Source organism: Silene latifolia, unplaced genomic scaffold (assembly GCF_048544455.1).
Source record: "Silene latifolia isolate original U9 population unplaced genomic scaffold, ASM4854445v1 scaffold_160, whole genome shotgun sequence".
NCBI classification, from domain to species: Eukaryota; Viridiplantae; Streptophyta; class Magnoliopsida; order Caryophyllales; family Caryophyllaceae; genus Silene; species Silene latifolia.
This window is the reverse complement of record NW_027413144.1, coordinates 108,666-132,089: the sequence shown is the minus strand read 5'-3', so window position 1 is coordinate 132,089 and position 23,424 is coordinate 108,666. Positions and strand designations below refer to the sequence as shown.

General features: G+C 37.5%; 2 protein-coding genes and 1 long non-coding RNA gene across 3 annotated transcripts; all 3 read right to left on the bottom strand.

Annotated features, from left to right (window-relative positions):
* Window positions 1-14,480: 14,480 nt before the first annotated feature.
* On the bottom strand, window positions 14,481-15,328 carry LOC141638018 (histone H2A-like). Its single transcript, XM_074447469.1, has 2 exons — window positions 15,049-15,328; window positions 14,481-14,929 (listed from the first exon to the last, which is right to left on the bottom strand). Exons 1-2 carry the CDS (start codon window positions 15,256-15,258, stop codon window positions 14,660-14,662), a joined length of 480 nt encoding a protein of 159 aa, XP_074303570.1. The 5' UTR covers window positions 15,259-15,328; the 3' UTR covers window positions 14,481-14,659.
* A 4,282-nt stretch (window positions 15,329-19,610) lies between these two features.
* LOC141638021 (histone H2A-like) lies at window positions 19,611-20,432 on the bottom strand. Its single transcript, XM_074447472.1, has 2 exons — window positions 20,152-20,432; window positions 19,611-20,035 (listed from the first exon to the last, which is right to left on the bottom strand). Exons 1-2 carry the CDS (start codon window positions 20,359-20,361, stop codon window positions 19,787-19,789), a joined length of 459 nt encoding a protein of 152 aa, XP_074303573.1. The 5' UTR covers window positions 20,362-20,432; the 3' UTR covers window positions 19,611-19,786.
* Window positions 20,433-21,898: 1,466 nt separating this feature from the next.
* On the bottom strand, window positions 21,899-23,424 carry LOC141638016 (uncharacterized). The gene is made up of 3 exons (XR_012541974.1): window positions 23,384-23,424; window positions 23,005-23,127; window positions 21,899-22,031 (listed from the first exon to the last, which is right to left on the bottom strand). It is a non-coding gene; the product is annotated as an uncharacterized LOC141638016 (long non-coding RNA).

The window sequence follows — 23,424 nt, the reverse complement described above, 5'->3', positions numbered from 1 at the left end:
GATTGTTGTGTTTCAATTAATTCTGGTTTTCAATTTGATGATTGACAGTTCGATTAATTTGATTCTTTATGTTTGATTAAAATTAAAACCGGTAAATCAACGATTAAAACCAGTTTAATCAGTGTTGTTTGATGCTGAGATATTAATATTAAGATCTAGTTTGTTATTCAGATTGTTGTGTTTCAATTAATTCTGGTTTTCAATTTGATGATTGATAGTTCAATTAATTTGATTCTTTATGTTTGATTAAAATTAAAGCCGATAATTCAAATTGATTGTTTCCGGTATATGTTGATTTGTAACAATTTAACACAATACTCTACAATATGAACTGTCTGTTAATTAGCTTTATTGATTTGTTTAGTTGATTAAATTCGTGTCGTGTTTGTGTTGTGTTCATGTTGATAATGATATCTTGTTCTGCTATCTTGTTATTTGAAGTACTAACTCATTAGAATTAGAATTAGAATTGGAGTGTATTTCCTATGTGCCTTTGGAATGGTTTGAAGATGTATTAAAAATAATCTTTGCTGGTGTATATAATGTCGGAGACACCTTCTTGATGCATTAATTACAGAATGATCGAAATGATATACGATGATGAGCATGTTAGCTGAAAGTTCTGTTTCGAGGGGTTTGATTGAAATTATTGAAATTGGATATTGGATATGATGCATAAAAAGATTAAATCTCTGGTGAATCTAGAATACTGGCGGAGCCGTAGTTTTCAGGGTGGGTCGTATTTTCATGTGTTGTCATTTGTAGAAAGATTAGTTCCTAACCCTCTGATTCAAAGAGCTAATGCTTCGACAAATATCGCTGTAAAAAGGTAGAACAAGAGCTATATTTGATGGCATGATTCATTCAAAGAGATGTCGGAATGAGGTTGAAAATGGTTGCTTCCTCTTGTTTCTTAAGTTGAACCGCATAAAGTATGTGTGTACGCCACACAAGATTCGTTTGTTTTTGTTGTGTGTTTTGAAGTTATAGTTCTCTGAAACCAAGTGAATTTAGCAATTTTAAATCTCATTTGTCCAATATATGTACATTTACCAAGTGATCTTAAGACCTCATGCACCTCAATTTGGCCACTGCAGCCATCCCAATGTCGTCGTTGTATGTAGATTTGTCTGTGGACCATATGCTGTATTCAGTTTTAATCGAATGTACTCATTGTTACTTCATATCTTTTATCTCATCTGTAATTTTTGCCAGATATTGATGTTGCAGTTTTATCTGAAATCCCAGTTGTAGACATGAACTATATACTATGCAGCAAATTACTGATAAATATTTATAACCAGAAATTCTGAGTCGAATATTTTACATCCTTATGAACGAACACTTGCAAACAAGATTAAAGATGTTGGGAATACTCGTTAAACAAGACACCCATATCCCTTGCCGGAATACTACTGTTAATGTTCCACTGAGCTTGCCTAGCCTCTTCAGCATATTATTTGGTGAGAATATTACTGATATATCCTATTTTTTTTTTTCCGATTGTCATCTTTTGTTTTCCACTTCATGACCAATTGAGCATTCATATGCATTGCAGGTCTATTTGCTGGTGTATTATTTGCCAGGGCCAAGATGTCTTGAACCATGGTTTGCACCCAAACATTCTGCATGATTGCAAAAACATCAGTTGGGCCAAAAAGGCATGTTTGACCTCTCTAGATTTTGTTAATTAGGGTTTGTGGTTTTCTGATTGTGTATTTTTGAGATTAATAAAGTTAGGGTTAAGGTTTCAGTTTTTGTGCTTTGAATTCGGAAGCATAGATATTAAATTAATACCTAGTTTGTTCTTCAGATTGCTGTGTTTTAATTTGTCTTACACTGTGATTAATTTGTTTCAACTAATGCTGGTTTTCAATTTGATACGTTCTCTCCAATCCGATTCTTTACGTTTGATTGAAAAATGAAAGCAACTCTGAGCAAGTAGTAGTTTCGAACAGGACTGTTTTATTGTGGAGGTAATTTTTCCAGTAGATGTTGATTTGTAACCATTCAACATAAAACTTTATGTAGAATAGAAATGGTTGATTTGAGATTTTACTTGCCCATGGTTTTTTAAGCAGCAATTAGTGCGACTGTTATGTTGTTCATGTGATTGTGTTTTACAGTTGATTGTTTGGTTGATTGAATTATTGTGTTTCATAATTATGATATGTATTGTATTTATTCATGTTGATGATCATATTGGCGGTTGTTCTGTTATCTTGCCTTCAGAATGGTTTGTTGGTGTGTTATTAGTAATTTCAAGTGTATATTCAATGTTATATGTAATGTCGGAGCCACTGTCTTGGCGCATGAACGGAATGCTTGAAATGGCTAGATGAGCATGTTAGCTGAAAGTTTTGCTACTGAGGGTTTTGTTGAAATTATTGAAATTGGATATGATGCATACAAAGATGAACTTTTTTCTGGTTCAGGACTAGTGATGGAGCCAGAACTTTTTTGAGTGATTCGATTTTTTTACTCCTGCTGTCATTTGCAGAAATATTACTGAGTAGCCTTAGTTCCTAATAGTCTGAGTCTCTGACTCTCTTAGTCAAGAGCTAATACTTCGACATTATTGCTAAGTATTGCTGTAAAAAGGCAAAAGAAGGGCAAGGTGTGCTGTACTGCTGTTACGTAAGATTCATTTGATTTGATGTCTGAATAAGGGAGGTTGAATATGTTTGTTTCCTTGTCTTCTTAAGCTGAACCTTAAAATGTATTCTCAACCCGACACAAGATTTGTTTGTTTTGTTACATGGTTAAATTATAATCCTAGTTTTCCAAAATTAAGTGGATTGGGCAATAAAATTGCTCGTTAGTCCAATACTGCAATATTTAGGGTCTCGAGACTTCGTACACCTCAATTTGGCCAGTGTGTGCGTACCAGAGTCCTCGTATGTAGACTTCGTACACCTCAATCTTCTTGCTGCATTAAGAATGCTTGAAACGGCATATGATGATATGAGCATGTTAGCTGAAAGTTCTGTTTCTGGGGGTTTGATTGAAATTATGGAAATTGGATATGATGCATAAAAAGATTACTCTCTGCTGAATCGGGACCAAAGGCAGCGCCATAATCTTCATAGTGAGTCATTTTTACATCTGTTATCGTTTGTAGAAAGATTAGTTCCTAAACCTCTAATTCTAGGGCAAATACTTCGACATTATGGCAAATTATTGTTGTAAAACAAGGGCTATGTGCCTACGTTTGATGCTATGATCATTCGAAGAGATGTCATAATGAGTTTGGGTACATTTGCTTTCTCTTTTCCTGAAGTTGAACCTCAAAGAGTATGTGTACGCGACACAGGATTCATTTGTTTTGTTATGTGTGGTTAAATTATGGTTTCTGAAACTAAGTGAAGTCAGCAATATGAATTCTCATTTGTCCAATAATATGTGGGGTCTTAGGACGTCATACACCTCAATTTGGCCACTGCCTGCGTCCCAGTATCCTTGACTGTAGATATGTCAGTGGACCATATGCTGTATTCAGTTTAATCTCAAGTATTCATGTAATCTTGCGTTTGGACAATCTGTTTTGGATATACATAATTACATATATATACACTATTTGTCTTTGGTGTGGCTGACATGGGCCATGAGTACGGATGCATACACTGCAATATGTGGGAGCTCTATGAGACACTGGGGTAATGTTGTTGTTGTTGTTGTCTTTGTTGTGGCTTTAAGTTGGTGAAGTACCATAGTTTCTTTGCTGTCAACTTTGGTGCAGTTTGTCTACAAACATCACTATGGCATTCAGGCAGTTTCACAATTGAAAGACTCAATCTTGCCTTGTTATTCATAATCAATATCTGTGAAGTGCTGATATCTGGGTTTGCGAGGGATTCCACTGGATAACATGAAGTAGTTCCTAGCAGAATGAGTGGTTCTGTTAATTTTACTGGTTTTGGCCTGGCTGATTTTTACTCCCGTTTTTTTTTTTTTTTTTTTTTTTTTTCTCATATGTTTATTTTTGCCAGTTATTGATGTTGCAGCTTTGTATGAAATCCAAATCATAAACATGAACGATATATTATGCTGCATATTGCTGGTAAATATGTAAGATCAGAAATTCTGTGAATTGAATATTTTACATCCTTGTGAACACATGGCTAATGGCATATTACTGATAATGATATCGGCGGTTGTTCTGCTATCTTGTTATTTGAAGTACTAATGCATGAAAATTGCAATGATTTTCCTATGTGCCTTCGGAATGGTTTGATAATTTGAAGGTGTGTTATTAATAAATTTGTGTCGGAGACACTGTCTTGGTGGATGAACGGAATGCTTGAAATGGCATATATGATTATATGAGCATGTTAGCTGAAAGTTTTTCTTCTGTGGATTTTGTTGAAATTATTAAAATTGGATATGATGCATAAAAACATTAGCTCTTCACTGGTTCCGGACTAGGGAAGGAGACATAACTTTTAGAGTGGTGAATTTGTACTTCTGCTGTCATTTGTAGAAATCTTACGGAGTAGTTCCGAGTCCTCTGACTCTCTTAGTCAATAGCTAATACTTCGACATTATGGCTAAGTATTGCTTAAAAAAGGCAAAAGGAGGGCAAGGTGTGCTGTTACATAAGAGTCATTAGATGGGATGTCTGAATAAGGGAGGTTGAATTTGTTTGCTTCCTTTTCTTCTTAAGTTGAACCTTAAAATGTAAGGTGTAGCCGACACAAGAGTTTGTTTGTTCTGTTACATTGTTAAGTTATAATCCTAGTTTCCGATGTGAAATGAGCAATTTAATTTCTCATTAGTCCAATACTGTAATATGTAGGATCTCAGGACTTCAGCATACGCCTCAATTTGGCCATTGTGTGTGTCCAGTCCTCGTATGAAGTATGTAGATTTGTCAATTGTCGGTGGAGGGATATGCTGCGTTGAGTTTAATCGAAGTACATTGGTCTTAGTTTCAGGTTGTCATATGTTGCTGCATTTTGTCACTATGACATTCAGTCAGTTTCACAATTGGAAGACTCGGTCTTGCCTTCTTACTCAGAAACAATATCTGTGGAGTGTTGACATCTAGATTTGCGAGCAAAGAAGCTCCTCACAGGTGAATTCCGCTCGAATATCCTGCAAGTTACTCATCAGAAAAGTGAGCACCCTTCTGATAATTTGACTTATTTTTGCCTAATTGATTTTGCATTTTTTTTCATTTGTTTATTTCCACCAGTCAATGATGTGGCAGATGTTGGTACATCCCAATCATTGACTGGAGCTATGCTCCATGATGGCATGATATATATTACTGGTAAACAAGTGAGATCAGAAGTTCTGTGAGCTGAATGCCTGAATATTTGTCATCCTTACATCCTTATGATCCCTGTGAGAGCCTGACTGCCCGAGACGCTGTAATATTTGTGATTTCCTTCTTCCAATTAAACCTAAATTTGAATCAATTACTTTCTATGAAACAATCGTGCTGAAATGACTGTTTACTGCATACTTGAATTTTATGTGTTGTGCAAGTTGAATTGGTACTCTGTATTGGGTTTCATGATACATATGGAGTATGTAAGTTTTATGGTTTCCGTCCTTCTACCCTGTTGCTTTAGTTACCAGCATTCTCATCTTCGCGCGTCTGTGGACATCTTGCATCGGTGGTTGGTAATGTTTTTACATAGCTCCAAGGGCTAGTGGAGCTGCAATATTAGGACATTGGGAGCTGGATAACTGTTGTCAGCATGGGGTCTGATAATTAATGGTATTTGATTCTTCATGCCGGTGTTGCCACTTCATTTTCAGTAGTCACGAGGCCTTGTGATTGCACATGGATTCCGAAAGGTTCCAAAATGTTGAATTGTGTAGAAGCAAACCCAGCTTTAGGGACCCAAGTACCAACAACTTTCTCAGTTAATAGAGTCCAGGGTAAAACTCCATGCATGTATTAACCTAGAATTTCGGTCCCTGAATCTTTCATTCTACTGCTAATTCCTGACTAGTGGCGGAGCCAAAATTTTCAGAGTGGGTCATATTTACTTCTGTTGTCATATGTAGAAAATTTACTGCCCAACCTTCTGAGTCAAGAGCTAATACTTTGAATTATTCAGAGTTAGGTTTGATGTTACATTGGATTCTTCGGTGAGATGTCTGAATTAGGGAGGTTGGATATGTTTAGTTCCTGTTTTTCTTAGGCTGACCCTCATAAGTGTATGTGTACGCCATAATAGATTTGTTTATTTTAGTTATATGTAATTTAAGTTGTAGTTCTCTGAAACTAAGTGAATTTAGCAATTTAAAATATCATTTGTCCAATAATATGTTATCTCAAGATCCATACACCTCAATTTTGTCACTGCCGGTGTCCCAGTCTCCTTGTATGTAGATTTGTCAGTGGACCATATGTTGTATTCGGTTTAATCTCAAGTACTCATGCAATCGTGCGGTTTGGACAATCTGTTTTGGATATATACTCCATTTGTCTTTGGTTTAACTAACACAGGGGTAAATATCAGTACATTCAACCCCCTTTCCCTGCAATTTGCAGATGTTGATTTTGATTTTGATGTTGTTGTTGTTGTTGTCGTCATCACTGTCTTCTTCTTAGTCATGGCTTTAAGTTGGTAAAGTACCATAGTTATTCCACCTGGATAGCATGCAAGTTATTCCTCTCAAATTGAATGCTGCTGTTAATTTTACTTGCTTTGGCCTGGCTCATTTTTTATTCCTGATCTTTTTTTCTCATCTATTTATTTTTGCCAGTTATTGATGTTGCATCTTTGTAAGCAATCACAATCCTATGTTGCATATTACTGGTAAATATGTATAAGACCTGAAGTTCTGTGAGTTGAATATTTTACATCCTTATGACCATTTACGAACAAAGTTAAAGAAGTTGAGAGTACTCGTTAAACAAGATACCCATATCCCTTGCCGGAATAATACCTTCAATGTTCCACTTAGCTTACCCAGCCTTTCAGAATATTATTTGGTGAGAATACTACTGATTCCTATTTTTTCTCCCTGATTGTCATCTATTGTTTACCACTTCATGACCATTCATATGCATTGCAGGTCTATTTGCTGGAGTATTCATTGCCAGGCCAAGATGTCTTGAAGCATGGTTTGCACCCAAACATTCTGCAGTATCGCAAACACATTAGGAGGGTCCAAAAGGCATGTTTGAACTCTCTAGAAGCTGTGTACCATTTACATCAGCTGGATTAACAACGATGAACAAGCAGACTTACACAACTCCAGCTTTTCTAATATTAAAGCTTTGGGTAATCCTTCCTTTAAATGGTTATCCTTGCTGTATTCTGTTCTGCTGAAAAAGTCGAGTTGATATGCTTCAGTAACGATTCAAAGCTCAAAAATTTTCTAAGATTGTATCCTGATTATTTGCTTATTTTTTATTTTTAATTGTCAAAAATTGTGGTTCTAGCTTGAGTTTTTTCTGACTGAACAAATTGACCTAGTTCGTCTCCTTTTAACATTCGTTTTCACTTCACCAGAGGAAAAAAAAACATGTATGCAATAGAAACAATAAGCTTTTATCAAATCTCAAATGCTCAATGATGAGTGATATGCGTAACTGGAATGTATACTTCATAAAAGAATAATAACAAATACGGAGTAATATTTATTGATATAAATAAAAAATAATGGAACTGTAGACTGTGCTACTTCTCCATATGACTAACTTCTATATAGCATAATGATATAATTCTAGGTTGTAAACAGTAAAACTATGGACTGCTAATTCTATGTTGATGAATACTATCAACAAACATATATTTATTCTGAACTATGACATAATATTAACTTGAAAGGGGATGGAGCGCCGCAAGAAGCTTCGACGTTTTGAAGAGTTGAACAGCATTAGGAAGTAACTGATTGAAATCTTCCTGAGTCATCAAGAAGGAATGGAAATCATTGGTTGTCGGAAGGGGTAGCAGGGGAAGATGGAGGCTGGCTTGGGAATGGGAACGGGTGTGGAAACCGATGTGGAAAGTGTGGATGTACGGGAAAGTGAGGTGGGAACAGGGGATGATGGTGTTCATGGAACGGGAATCGGTGGAATGGGAATCGGAATTTCTCGTCATTGATATCGGTGTTGATTTGCTCGTCGTCGTTGTTTTCTTGATTATCGGAAGGGGTAGCAGGGGAAGATGGAGGCTGGCTTGGGAATGGGAACGGGTGTGGGTGTGGAAATCGATGGGGAAAGTGTGGATGTGGTATGAAGTACTGATGTGGGATGAATGGGTGATGATGGTATCCATGGAACGGGATTCCGTGGAATGGGAAGTGGATTTTCTCGTCATTCATATCGGTATTGGTTTGATAATACTCGTCATAGTTGTTTTCTTGGCTGTCAGAAGGGGTAGAAGGGGAAGATGGAGGTTGGCTTGGAATTGGGAATGGGTGTGGAAATAGATGGGGAAAGTGTGGATGTAGGGGAAAGTGTGGATGCGGGAGGAAGTGATGATGAGGATGGGGAAGGAATGGGTGATGAGGCGGTCCGAAGAACCATGCTGGGTGAATACCAACTTCGGACTGATCTTGGGCGAAAGCAATGGCAAAGAGCACAGGTAAAAAGATGAGAATTCCCTTCATTATTATGTTGTGATTTGTGAAAGCTAATTCTCAATAAATTGATCCGATGGTTTGAGTTATGAGATATTCAAGGAGGGTTACGAGGTATTTATACTTGTGTATCGGAGTTATCTCAGACAACATCAAACTCTTAATAATAAAATCTAAGATTAATCTTCTTAAACTAGAGTTCTAACATAATACAACAAGTTTAGAGGGAAAAAGAAGCAGTTTGTGTCCTGATTAAAAACTGTAACTTTGCGGATTTTGCAGGTAGAATTTTGATACCCACCCTGATATCAGTAACCTAGTTCTGATGTAGTTGTAATTCATAAAATCAATATTTAATTTGGTCCGAGTTATGCCAGGAGAGAAAGATTAGGTATGGACTGAAGTCCTGTACGGACAAGGACTGGTACTAAAGCTAGAATCCTAATCCAATCCAAATTATGGTTAAACTAAAGACTCAAGGAACTCGTGATCTGAGTTCGAAGTTCAGTAGCATTAGAACTGTCCTTGTAATAACATAGAGTATTTGATGAGAAAGAGAACATAGGGTTTATCTCGAATAGTAAAAATATCCAAGATTACTGTTTCAGTAGACTCTCGTCTGAGACGGTATAATGATGCATGGAAATGTTTCACTAGGAAAGCAGGAATATTCCTTCACTTTCAGGAAAGTAGCATTTTCAATGGATTTAAACAAAAAATTATCTTGCTGCCATGCCTGTTAATGTGTGTTTATGACCCTTCAATCGTCCGTGAACATTATGCTATCAGTGAGACGGTCACACATGTGAGACCAAGTAAATACTCTAATACTGCTCGCTTGATAATAAGATTTGTTGGCTGGTGTCATATATGAGACCGTCTCATTTGATAAAATTCCTGTATATCAGGAAAAAGCTTCAAAATTTCATTTGACTACTGTTTTTATTTTCTCGTGAATTGTTCTTCGTAGCTTTGTCTCAGTTATACATTTCCTTTTTGGTGTTGTGTACTGGCTTGCAAGTTGGGGTTCGGTCTACTCAAATGCGCAGTAAGTATCTCAAAATTCTATGAGATTCGTTTCTTTGGCTTTGGAATATGATGGAATATAGCAAAATGACTTACTAGATTGTATGTGCTTCTCATAAGACGAAGCAACTATGCAATTTACAATGCAGTTTGTATTTTTTGAATCACCTTTAAACAAATTCTCAAAAACACAGGCGCAAGACTGTGTAAATCTGATCTCACTGCCCTTTCTTAAGACATTTGAGTAATTTCCACCTGTAACCATAAGCTATAATAATGGTATAAAACTTCAGTTTAAGTTCTAGGTCATGAAATGTTAGTCTGGTTTTCTTTCCGGATTCCGTATGAAAATATTAAAGCTACTTTTACTTATTTGCCTAAATTTTGGACAAAATACACGTACATTTGCATCCGCCATTGCTTGGGCTATCTCAGCTGTGCTCCATTATGGTTGGTACCCCTCAAAATGCTTTCATAGCAGCCTGTAAAACTTTTATACAGTAGCTAAAATAAGCTGTTCTGCTGTCGAGATTAAGTACCATGATTCTAATCCTGTATATGTGATCGTTAATTACTCTCCAGACGTGGTTATTCAGATGGAAAATCAAATTCCAGAATACAGCGTGTTGATTTTAGTCTGTTCTTTTGGTGAGATTTGAATTTGATTTGACACCATTGAACTTTTGTTGAGTGTAAATTTTAGCTTTAGATCCCTTAGTCTGCAACCAGCGCCAGGGAGTTGTGAACTTGTGGTAGTTGAATTCTTGTGTGGTTGATAGCAGTATGACCAAATTGCCAGCTTTGTTTTCGGGTCTCAGCACAACTCCTGTATTGTTTGTTCATGTCTCCCCTTTCTGCAAAAGCTCTGTTTTATTTTTACAAGCCACGGAAACTTGAGTGGCGGATTTCGTGAAATCCCAAACAGACAGTAATTATATTCTGAGTTACATTTTGCATGCTTTTTCCTTAAAGCTTGATGAGAATCAGTAATTTTTTTTTAGGACATTCATTCCCAACCAACTTAAATTTCATTCATGGGTTCTCTATTAAGTTTCACGGTCTAAACGAGTGGAATTACCACAGTTCATAGACTATAATCAATTACGTTTGATGCTTCGCTGCCACTTCATTTTCACCGGTCATGAGGCTTTGATAAAATGCCTGGGTTCCTAAAGGATAAAAAATGCTGAACTGAGGAGACGTAGTGTCATTGACCCGCAAACCAAATTCTTAAGTTTTGGGAATAATTCATAAGGTTGGTGTGGTCTATTTCGACTCAGACGATTACATAATTGAGAGTCTCGGGATTCTGCTTCATGATCTTATCGACTTTTGCCCATGGTTGGTCCGAACTTGCATCACCTCTGTCTTACATCTACAGCTCTTGGCTGTAGAGTACACAATCCAGGCATTGCTCTCAATTCTCAAATGTAGATGGTACTGGAGTACATTGTTTAGCTAAATCGTGGGTTTATTCCCTCCGTCTCATTCGTTTGTTTACTTTTTCGTATCTTAATCAAAGATAAACAAATGATTGGGATGGGAGGAGTACAACCCTTTTTGACAGCAGCAATTAGTACTTTCATTTACCACACGATTAGCTACTAATTGCAGCAGTGCAGGAGCGGTTCCATTCCAAGTTAAAGATCCATGAACATTCTTTTTTATAAAGTTCTGAATTCGGAATTTCAGTACTGTCATTGATCCATTACTTGGTGAATTTCGCCTTTTCGAGACAAGTTTCCTGCGGAATTTCCCTGCAATGTGTCGGAAGTTTCAGTTTTTTAGCCAATATTGAAGAGAAAGCAACACAATCATAATCCTGTATATGTTCTTGTTCCTGTTCCTGTTCCATTGACTGTTTTAGCTGCGTATACTGATGATCATGAGACTCATGACCTTAATAATGGGTTAATCGAAAATTTTGACTAGTTCTTTTAAGTATTAATGATTCAAGTACTTGCAAGTTTAGTGGGTTGTGCTAATAATCTTGTTTTGGTTGCAGAAATGTTGCTCCATCTAAGAGCTTTAATTTCGGAGAGGTTTCCGGGCTTTGGTTACCGGATTTTTCTTCATGTGAGTTGTTCTTGGTTCACTGAATCCCTTAAAAAGGTAGCATGATAATGTCCTTGGTTGTGTTTTTATGTTATACCTTTGTTTAGAAAAGCTCTTTAATTTATGCTGCCATGCTTGTCAATGTGTGTTTATGACCCTTCAATTGTCCGTGAACATTATGCTATCAGTGAGACGATCACACATATGAGACCAAGTTAATACTCGAGTACTACTCATTTGATAATAGGGTTTGCTGGTTGGTGTCATATATGAGACAGTCTCATATGACCCTGGAAAGACCGTGATTTGTTTTTGATTAAATCAGCGGTTTAATGTGCAGATTTTACTATCTTTTTCTCATAAATTTCTAATATGGTACTTTCTGAATGTCATCTTCAATATACTTAATAAGTTCCCATATCGAAAGTAAGTTCTTACCGTGTTTTAAGACATTTTTTTCAAAAACAAATCCTGTAGGAAGAGCTTCAAAATTTCATTTGAGTACTGTTTTTTTCTTTTCTCATGGCATGTTGTTCTTTGTAGCTTCATCTCAGTTATACATTTCCTTGTTGGGGTTGTGTACTGTCTTGCAAGTTGGGCTTTCGGTCTACCCAAATGCGCAGTAAGTATCTCAAAATGCTGTGAGATTCTATTCTTTGGCTTTGGAATATGACGGGATATAGCAGAATGACTTGCTAAACTGTCCCTGCTTCTCATAAGTTGAAGCATCGGTCAGTGCAATTTACAATGCAGTTTTTGTTATTTGAATCGGCTTGAACCAAATTCTGAAAAACACAGGCGCAAGACTGCGTGAATCTGATCTCTCTACCCTTTCTTAAGACATTTGAGTAATCTTCTTGTTACAGTATAATTTATAGTAAATGGACCGTTAAAAGGTAAATTTATAATCAGCTAATATGATCAATGTCGTAAATTGTACTTTATCTCAGTATACTGCAATGTTATTTTATTCTTTTGCATAACCAATTTGCAAAGTTGTGATCAAGTTAATCATGCAGCCTTGGAGCCATTCTTTAATGCAGCTGCTTTGCAGGTTGTTCTCAGCCATCATATACACTTACCACTGCGGTTGTCATTAGCGTCTGTTGTTACCGGTACTAAATTCACGGTCTCTTCTTTTCAGAATATTTTTTATATAGTTCTGCTATTTTCTAAAGCCGTAGCCCTTTCAAAAATGATTGAATTGGTGTATCAATGGCTTCTCTGACTGAAATGTTAGTCTTAATTCAGTGGTAAATCCAGAAAATTTTCTTTCCGGAGTCCGTATGAAAATATTAAAGCTACTTTTAGGTATTTGCCTAAATTTTGGACAAATTACACAATTTTTTTAGCTTTCCTGTGTCCTGGGACCCCGATGCTTACACTTGCATCCGCCATTGCTTGGGCTATCAGAAAATGTTCTGCTGCCAAGATTTAATACCATGATTCTAATCCTGTATATGTGATTGTTAATTACTCTTTAGTCTTCAGACGTGGTTGTTCAGACGGAAAATCAAAAAGTTCCTGGTTTTTCCCCTAAATGTTAAAAACAGACAATGCTAGATTTCGATGATAGATACTTTTGTTTTCTATAATTTTGTTCGATACAACAATATATGTCGAATGACAGACAGGAATGGAATGGATAGCACAAACGTTTACGCTTACAGTTCAGTCATTGCCCTGCTAGTTTGCCTCCCTCCTGCAGTACAGGTAAGTTTGCAGACCTTAATCGGATTATCTCTCAAACATTAATTTCAAGCACCTCCTGAATTTAAGTTGAGAATTCTAACTTTTCAGATTTGAGGGACCTCAGTTAATGAAATATCGGTGTAAGAATGCAATGCTACAGTTGGTTGACAGAAATGTTTATCTAATAGGATTTAAGTCATTTTTTGCACATTGAACACCTCCTTAGAACGTCGAGGTCTCTTAATATATAGTACCAGTATAATGTTGTAGTTTCTACAGTTTTTATCAAAAAATAATGCCAGATGTCAGTGATTTCTCTCATATTGTGAACGTGGAGTGCAATAAAAATCGGATGGAGTTGTTCAGATTGACAAGACTTTATTAAGCCCAAAACATAAGAGAAACGAGTTCTTAATAAGTTAGCATCAAAATTAATAGCTACAATTCTAGAAATACTCCGGAGTGAGTTGCACCCCTTGCACATTCTGCTGGAAATATGCAGAAGGGAGTATTCATCACTAGGTACTTCTCATATCAATTGATTGAACTTTCTTTTCAGAAACACATGCTACAAACAATGGAGTATGGAAGGAATATCAACAGGTTTGTAAATTGTACTTCTCATATCAACAAAGTATGGTTATACTCTGTACTGGTAACTGATAGAACGGTCAACGATAAACATACTGAGAGTTCACATCTAAGGATGAAATCATCTTGATAAAAAAAAAAGGGTAGAAAAAATTGAGACGGAAGGAGTTGAGGATAAACCAAACGAACAGAAGCAAATGACCGTACTTTTGGCATAGAGCAAACGTTCTGTAAGGCAAGCACTGTTCAGCATTATGCTACAATCCGAAAATACCAGTCTGAGAAAACAACAAACTAATCGCAGAAACGGAGTTGAAAATTCCGAATAACTCATATAACATGATTCCATAACAAAAACCTTCAGTAAAGCAAGCACTGTTCAGCATTCTGCTGCAATCCTCGACTTACAGAATGACTCTAACCAGTTACTTATACCTGATGAAACCGTAAATAGCCAAGGTATGGAAAAAAAAAAAAAAAAAAAAGATGAAACGATGAAATTGAGACGGAAGGAGTATCTAGAATAAATGCAATTGACAACAATTCGACACAGAAATTACGATGAAGCATCGGAGAAACTGAAATTCATATATCATCTAACTTGCAATCGAAACACTTGAGCAAATACAAAAGTCCAGAATCGATCAGAAATCGACTCCAAAACCATACCACTAAACAACCAACCATACTAACTAATCCCAAACCCTAATTAGCTTGATTACATACACAAATAACTTAAAATCACTCCTTAAGCAGCAGCTTTCTTTGGCGATTTAGCAGCCTTGGAAGGCGATTTGGCAGCCTTGGAAGGCGATTTCGGCTCCTTTGGTGACTTCTCAGCAGTCTTCTTAGGCAACAGAATTGGGTTTATGTTTGGCAACACTCCTCCATGTGCAATTGTCACTCCAGCTAACAGCTTTCCGAGCTCTTCATCATTCCTGATTGCCAGTAGCACGTGCCTTGGGATTATCCTGTTCTTCTTGTTGTCACGTGCCGCATTTCCCGCCAATTCCAATACCTGATTCAAACAATCGCAAAATTAATTAATAAATTAAAGTTCAATTGTAAATAACTTGTGAGAGGTAAACAAATGATTGAGGCGGAAAAATTAAAATTAAAGTTGAATTGTATATATACCTCAGCAGCAAGGTACTCAAGGACAGCAGCCAAGTAAACCGGAGCACCAGAACCGACACGCTGAGCATACCGGCCTTTCTTCAAGTACCTTCCAATACGACCGACCGGGAACTGAAGACCGGCTTTGATGGACCGGGTAACTGACTTCTTCTTTGGACCGCCGGCTTTCCTTCCAGCTGCTCCCTTCTTCTTTCCTCCGGTTGAATCCATTTTCTTCGGTTGGTTTGGTGTTTTTGGTTTGTTGGGTTTATTTTGTGAGTAGTGAGAGAAATGGATTGTGTGTTGTGATTTGGAAGGAAATGAGTGTGGGTATATATAGTGGGTTTATTTGGGGTGGTGAGATTTTTGAAGGCACGGATCGGTGACGTGGAATGTGAGATTAGATTAATCGACGGTGAAGATTTGTTTTGGGTGGAGCGATCCGTGTACTCCTCAAAATGCTTTCATATCAACCTGTAAAAGATTAACAGCTGCCGAGATTTAGTTTAGTAGCACGTACACTCCTTTTAACTAGCCGACCCGTATCTGATACCATGTTTGACACCCAGACACCCGACACTCGTCGGAAACACGACTAATCATGTTACTCTAGTTTACACGAGGAATAAATTCTCAAAAGAGATTGATTAGAAGATTGGTTTGGGTGCGAAATTAGAATTAGTTATAGTTAAGGTCGAAATTTATCTTCATTTACCTAAATTTAGTATCAAATACATTAAATTTTGAATCAAATACATTACAAAAATAAAATCATACGTTATTTACAACCATAAAATATGTTTTTTTATTAAATTTAAATAGCGTGTTCCGTGTCTTAAATTTCAAGAGATATCGCATCACGTGTCCGTGTCCGTTTTGGTACTACCTAGGATTTAGTACATGATTCTAATCCTGTATGTGGGGCAGTTAATTACTCGTCAAACGTGGTTGTTCAGACAGAAAATCAAAATGTTTCTGGTTTCCCTGAAATACTTTTTTTATTTTTGCAGCGGTAAAGAAAGGTACACCTAACTAGTTATAACTCATAACCTTACAAGCAAAGCTATGAGCCACATTATTAAAGACTCTAGGTATATAACTAAAAGCTAAACAATTAAAGGATGACTAAAGAGAGTGAATGTCGTCGAGGATAGTTGTAACGAGATGATGTGGTCGCTCAATCCCGACAAGATGACAAACAAGAGAAAGACAATAAGAGGAGACCTCCAAGTGGCGAAGCCATGGTCCCTAGCCCATAGAAGAACCTCTCGTACACCCAAACCTTCCTCCTGCAAAGCCGACGCAGCTCTAACACCTTTCCCTGTAGAAAAGAATCTTTCCCTAGACCCTGATCAGACGACCCACCCAATACATGCATTATATATAGATTTCCAACTTGCATCGACCATCATTCTTAAACAATCACATGAATTAAGGATCTCAACCACACATACAGTTTTACTTTCTCGAATCCAAAGAAACCGCTCATCTTCTAACACAGAATAAGCCGGCGAGGTGACTTCTTACCTTTTTTAACCATATCAAAAGCTTGATCAGTCGTCCCCACCACTTACGAAGAAAGCTTGATCAAAAACACAATCGGGCGAAAGGCCATCCTCTGAAAGAGAATACGATTTTGGACACTCCATAAACACCAAATTGTTGTCAGAAAACGGACCAATCGAACATCCGTCTCCTCAAGTTTCCCCAAATAAGTAATCCAATCAATGAGCCATTTCCCAATACTCAAGTTCGGCCCATGGTCGGCACGAATACCAACCTCTGAACAAGTCCACACCCTCCGTGACACAGGACAGTCCCGGAATAAATGTTCCGTCGTTTCCATAACTAGGGGTGTTAACGAGCCGAGCCGAGCCCGAGCTTGGCCTTGCTCGGCTTGTGCTCATAAAGTAAAACTCGAGCTCGAGCCGATCTCGAGCTTACCCGAGCTTGAAAAAATTGTGCTCGTTATCAAGCTTGCGAGCTTTAACACGAGCTCGAGCCAAATTCGAGTTCAACTCGAGCGTATATATAATTGTTGAATTTTCGTGTTTTTTCTCTCAATATTTTTAATAACAAGGCTCGAAAGTTTTATATGCAAATATTGGAAAATCAAAAAGACATTTTTGATATGTGTGATACAAATTATAATCATGACAAAATATTTTTATAAAATATGAGAAATATTTTATCTAATTATACAAGTTCGAGCCGCTCACGAGCTTTTCGAGCCGAGCCAACGTTAGCTCGGCTTGACTCGTTAAGCTCTCGAGCTGAGCCCGAGCCCGAGCCGGGCTCACACGAGCCGAGCTTTGACCGAGCTTTTACCGAGCCGAGCTCGAGTTGCTCGCGAGCTGTCTCGTCTCATTAACAGCCCTATCCATAACCATACCTTCATTCCCACAAAATTTACACCCCGGATCAATCCCAATATTTCTCCGTGCAAAATTACTCCTCACCGAGAGAGAATTAGTAATGATCCGACAGATAATAACTTTCCGCGTTTAGGGTCCTGGAAGCCGCCACAGTTTCCATTTACAAAAGTTACGGCCATCATCATTAAGCCTTAACTTATCCTTGTTCGAACCTTTCCGATCCATAAACTCGCCAAAGAGAACCCCGTAACCACTCTTCACACTATACTCACCAACACTATTATTCACCCAGTAGAGATCATCCCTCGTCTGTGACTACAAACGGGGATGGCAAGGATATGTTTGGCACTCTCATCTGAAAAACGAAGATGAATGAGCGATTCATTCCAAAAATCACCAAACCCATTGCTACCATGCCTCCTTAGATCCCTTACCTTTAAATTCTTAAGATCCACATACTCTAAAGCTAAGATATCCTCACTAGGCTCAGGACACTCACCACTAACTCACTAACCCATTTAGTTGTCCAAACATTCAAATCTGATTCCAGACCCGGCTTCCAGGCCACATGTTGACGAACAAAGTCCAACCCATGCAAGACACTCCGTGCCCCCCATGATAAGTTATTCCCATAACCTCAATTAATGCAACATCGGGTTAAAGATGCAATTGCTACAGTTGGTTTACAGAAATTTTTATCTGAACTTTTTTTGAATCGGCATGGTTTACCACTTGTACAATCAGGTAAAATAGTCGAAGGTTCAGTGTAAGTTAACATTAACACCCTTCTCCAGCTCGACATTGAGGAAAAAATAGGCTAATCTGTACTACTATCCTGGTTTCTTATCTCATGTCAGTCAATTTTCGCACATTGAAACAGCCCTTCAGACCGTCGAGTTCTCTTAATATATACCAGTATAATGTTGCAGTTTCTACAGTGTTTGTCAAAAAAATAATGACAGTGGTATGTCACTGGTATCTCTCATATTGATCGAGAAAGTGGCATATAATAAAAATCGGATGGGGTATTAGAGTATCGCAATGGTGCCTTGATTTACGAAGCCCCCAAATGTTCTTCTAAGAGTTGCTCAGATTGACGATACTTTCTGAACATAAGAGAAACTGATTTCTTAGTAAGTTTTCGTCAAATATTTCTAACTAGTGTCTAAATGCCTCATGCAGATAACTACAAAAACTCTGGAGTTAGTTGCCCCCAATTACATGGGAATGTGCAGAAGCAAGCAGTTGTCATTGGGTTCTCCATAGTCTTAACTGCACATGATTTTGGCCAAACGTGGGATGATTGAGAAGATAGATTGAGGTTATAATAGCTCCATTGAGGTATTAAGGGGTGGGTGGTTCTTCACATATGAAGAGAGTGAACTTTCTGTTCGGAAACACGTGTGCTACGAACAATACGTCTGTGAAAGGTTTCCGGACTGATAACAAAGTCCTGCTATGGAGTACCGAGTATGGAAGGAGTATCAACAGGTTGTACTTCTCATATCAACACACTGAACACAGTATGCTTATGCTCTGGAACTGATAACTTATAAACGGTCAACGATAAACATACTGAGAATTCACATGTAACCATGAATTCATCTTGATAGGAAAAGGGTATAAAAAATTGAGACGGAAGGAGTACAGAATAAACCAAACAAACAGGAGCAAGAGACCATAGTTTTTTGTATAGAGCCAACTTTGAATAAGTCTTGCATTGGTTAAACACAAATACCAGTCTGAGAAATTAACAAACTGTTCTGTAACTCTGTAAGCCAAGCACTGTTCAGCATTATGCTGCAATCATGGACTTACAGAATGCTTCTACTTCATAACTTACCAATTTTATCGAATCAGATTTCATTTCAGTTGATAAATCAATGCCAATGACAACAATTCAACAAAGAAATTAAGAAAAAACATTGGAGAGAACACTTCAGCAAATACAAAAATCGAGAATCGATCAGATATTGACTGCAGGACCAAAATACCAATGATACTAACTATTCCAAAAACCCTAATTATATCACAGAAAACAGTCAATGTAACAAAAGAGAAATGGCTCGATTAAACCTTCTGTAAGCCAAGCATTGTTCAGCATTAAAAGAGAAATGAAACGATGAGATTGAGACGGAAGGAGTATCGAATAAATCAGATAAACCAATGCAATTGACAACAATTCAACAAAGAAATTACGATGAACCATTGGAGAACTGAAATTCATATTTCATTATGTTGCAATCGAAACACTGGAGCAAATACAAAAGTCAAGAATCGATCAGAAATCAACTCTAAAACCATAACACTAAACAACCAACGATACTAACTAATCCCAAACCCTAATTAGATTGATTACATACACAACTCATAGGAATAAACACTTAAGCAGCAGCTTTCTTTGGCGATTTGGCGGCCTTTGAAGGCGATTTAGGCTCCTTGGGTGACTTCTCAGCAGTCTTCTTAGGCAACAGAATCGGGTTAATGTTTGGCAACACTCCTCCATGTGCAATTGTCACTCCGGCCAACAGCTTTCCGAGCTCTTCATCATTCCTTATTGCCAGTAGCACGTGCCTTGGGATTATCCTGTTCTTCTTGTTGTCACGTGCTGCATTTCCCGCCAATTCCAACACCTAAATCACGCAATCGTAAACAAATTAATAAATGATTGAGAAAAATCAAAATTAATTTAATTAAACAAATAATTGAGACGGAAAAATCAAAATGAAAGTTTGAATTGTATATATACCTCAGCAGCAAGGTACTCAAGAACAGCAGCCAAGTAAACCGGAGCTCCAGATCCGACTCGCTGAGCATACCGGCCTTTCTTCAAGTACCTTCCAATACGACCGACCGGGAACTGAAGACCGGCTTTGATGGACCGGGTAACTGACTTCTTCTTTGGACCGCCGGCTTTCCTTCCAGCAGCTCCCTTCTTCTTTCCTCCGGTTGAATCCATTTTCTTCGGTTGGGGTAGTGTGTTTGGTTTGTTCGGTTTATTTTGTGAGTAGTGAGAGAAATGATTTGTGTGTTGTGATTTGGAAGGAAATGAGTGTGGGTATATATAATGGGTTTAATTGAGGTGGTGAGATTTTGGAAGGCACGGATCGGTGACGTGGAATATGAGATTAGATTAATCGACGGTGAGGATTTGTTTTGGGTGGAGCGATCCGTGTTTGTTTGGATTGACCAATGAGAGAGTAGTTATTGTTATTTGAGGATTTGTTTATGGGTTGTTTTAGAGTTTGGGCTAGGTCGCAAGTTTTTTTACTCTTTGGGCTAAAATACGGCCTTAGTTTTTAACTAGACGATTTTACACAAGTTTATTGTAAATCGCTTACATTATTCACCTGAGTAGCTTTAAAAAAATTGTATCAAACGTCTTTTATAAAAGTTGTTCTTTTGATAATTATAATAGTAGGTGATTTAATACGAAGTATTCAACTTTGTGTAAAATCGTTATTACCCAATTATTTAGTTGAGATACGGTTATGGACTTATGGCAGTGACAGAAACATTGTCCAAAGTTATTTAAAGTTGTGTTTTACACCTCATTCCGGTGATAGTTACACCCGGTGAGGGTGTTTCAGTACTCCTTCCAAAGCACATGAATTGTAGTTCATGGGTTTTGTAAAAGCAATGAGATTTGTGTCTGCCTTTGTTAAGGTGCAAACTCATGTTTTACCTTTACTAGTCGTTGCGCCGCGCCCTCCCGGGCGCGGAGCCCCGATTTGTATTTCTGTGCGTAGTAAGTTTAAAAGAAGATTAATGTGTGTAATACGCAACCACTGTACAAAATAGATCGATCGGTTCTAAGCTCTGTTCTCGATGGCGAGTACTTGTTCTTGATTGCTTCCTTGTTCCCACTATATTGCTTTGAGACTCGGTTTGACTTTCTTCGACATACTTGCCGTCTGACCATTAGCAAATGAAGACCCTTTCATCTCAACAGTATGGTCCTCCTGAAATATTTGCATTTATTCAAGAAAACTTTAGAAATATTCAAGAAGCTAGAATTGTTTATTCACAAAGATATGCTATAGGATATAGGGCAAGCCAGAGCATTCATCAAATGACATACCTTCTTATTCGAACCAGACTCCACGTCTAAAGTTATGTTGTTGAAATTTCTTGCCAAAGGGTATAACTTGCTCCCCTACTCGGTGCCCTTGTTCAAGCCAAGACCGTTCTGCACATCAATTAGGAAACTATGCTTTAGAACTTGGAAGTACTTAGGGTCGTAAATAAGCCGAGCCCGCTCGACAATCCCTCGGAATTGGTTCATCAAAGCTTGGCTTGTCGAGCTCGAGCTTCGCTAAGCCCGACATCGGCTCGGCCTCGTTACACCCCCGTAAACACTAATTGTATACACATCACCAATAATGCACGCAGACTACGAAAGTAGAGCCATAGTATACCTCTCGTAGGATAATCATTCTGCGCCGCATCAAAACCATCCATATCATCTGCTTCACTTTGAAATCAATCTCTTCCGACTCCCGAAATAATCAATCACCCGATCAAAGAAGTTGCTTGCAACTTAATCGTGTAAATAACCATAATGAGGGGATAAATTTTGTTGAATCCTTCCCCAAAAAAGGGGACCGCATCATCAATATTTCCCATTCGCTACAAAACAATTTCAAGACGGGGCAAAGGTCAATCAAATAGTCGACATTGAGTAGCTCAGATTAAGCAGTAACATAAACATGTTAGATATGCCAGAAGATACATATCTCTATTAATCTGATTGCTAAAAGGTAAGCTGACGACCATCTATAAATGACAGGAAAGCATTTTCAATTGAAGTAAAGTGGCACGAAGTTAGGCATTCCCTCTTGGGTGCACGAAAAAGTCAATTCTCAAGGAATTATTATAGCAGTGAGTAGATAGTCTCATTTAAGCGCCCTATTTAATGAGTTGACCAAGAGATCTCTCAGGTTACTGCTGCTATTTCTATTTACACTCTTTGATTTCAGAGAAGAGCTATCCTACATCAAAACTCATTCTCTTTATTTGAAATCCCATGTGAATGCATAGCTGTCATTCATGTCAAACTTTCCCTTTATCACGATTTTAATGGCCGAAAAAATTGAACCTCTAGTATTTTTTTGAAGCCTCAAATAAGGAATTTCAGGCATAAGACCAGTACAATATAAATAAGAAGATTTGATCATTTGAACTTATTGTCTATCATCGATAGTATACCTCTGCCTAACCACAATGAGGCCTTATCGCTATTGACAGCTCATATAACTATATAGGAGTGTTGCGCATAAATTCACAAACTTCATTTTTTTAAATCATTCCATAAAACATGGAGATTTTGTACGAAAAATACGAAGATATACAGATTGGGCAACAAACAGTAGTTCTAATGTCCACTAATTAACCATTATAAGCCCTATATATTAAACTTGGGATAATTACAAAACTAATAAATGTAATACATAAATAGTAGAGTTTTCATGAATTGCCCTTCTGAATAATTCAAATCCAATCTCTCAAGACTCAAAATTAAATTCCAAACCAAATAATCACCACCCGCAATATAATAAGAAATCTAAACAAACAAACAAACACAGACCAGAAAAATTACAACCTGGGAATAGGAAATGCAATGAGAATGAAAACTGAAGTCTAATAGAGCTATCCAATGGTGGTCTAGAAACTCTCAACACAGCAAGTGATGGACAGTGTACCATTGTTGGCTGGACAAATCGAACTTCAAAACAAAGCATATTGATTTTTAAGCGTTAATAATTAAGTTCACATTTGACCTAAACGTCTTGATTTCAGACTCAAGTAAAATATTGCTCGATAATAATCATCAAATGATATAGAAACCACAATCAAATAAAACTAAACATGGGTCGAGAATGACAGATGCAGGTATCATATCGCAAGGTAATAATCATCAAATTGCCTGTAAAACCTTTTAAGAATGCTAAATTAACTCACTAAATACAGGGATTACTTACAAGATCAACAGTTTCACATCTTCAGTGAATGACGAACCATC

Bases quoted from the DNA above. Each gene is read 5' to 3' on its own strand.
- LOC141638018 (XM_074447469.1), bottom strand. From the start codon at position 15,258: ATGGATTCAACCGGAGGAAAGAAGAAGGGAGCAGCTGGAAGGAAAGCC. The intron at 14,930-15,048 runs GTATATATACAA...TGTTTGAATCAG, and splicing joins TTGAGTACCTTGCTGCTGAG to GTATTGGAATTGGCGGGAAA.
- LOC141638021 (XM_074447472.1), bottom strand. From the start codon at position 20,361: ATGGATTCAACCGGAGGAAAGAAGAAGGGAGCTGCTGGAAGGAAAGCC. The intron at 20,036-20,151 runs GTATATATACAA...TGCGTGATTTAG, and splicing joins TTGAGTACCTTGCTGCTGAG to GTGTTGGAATTGGCGGGAAA.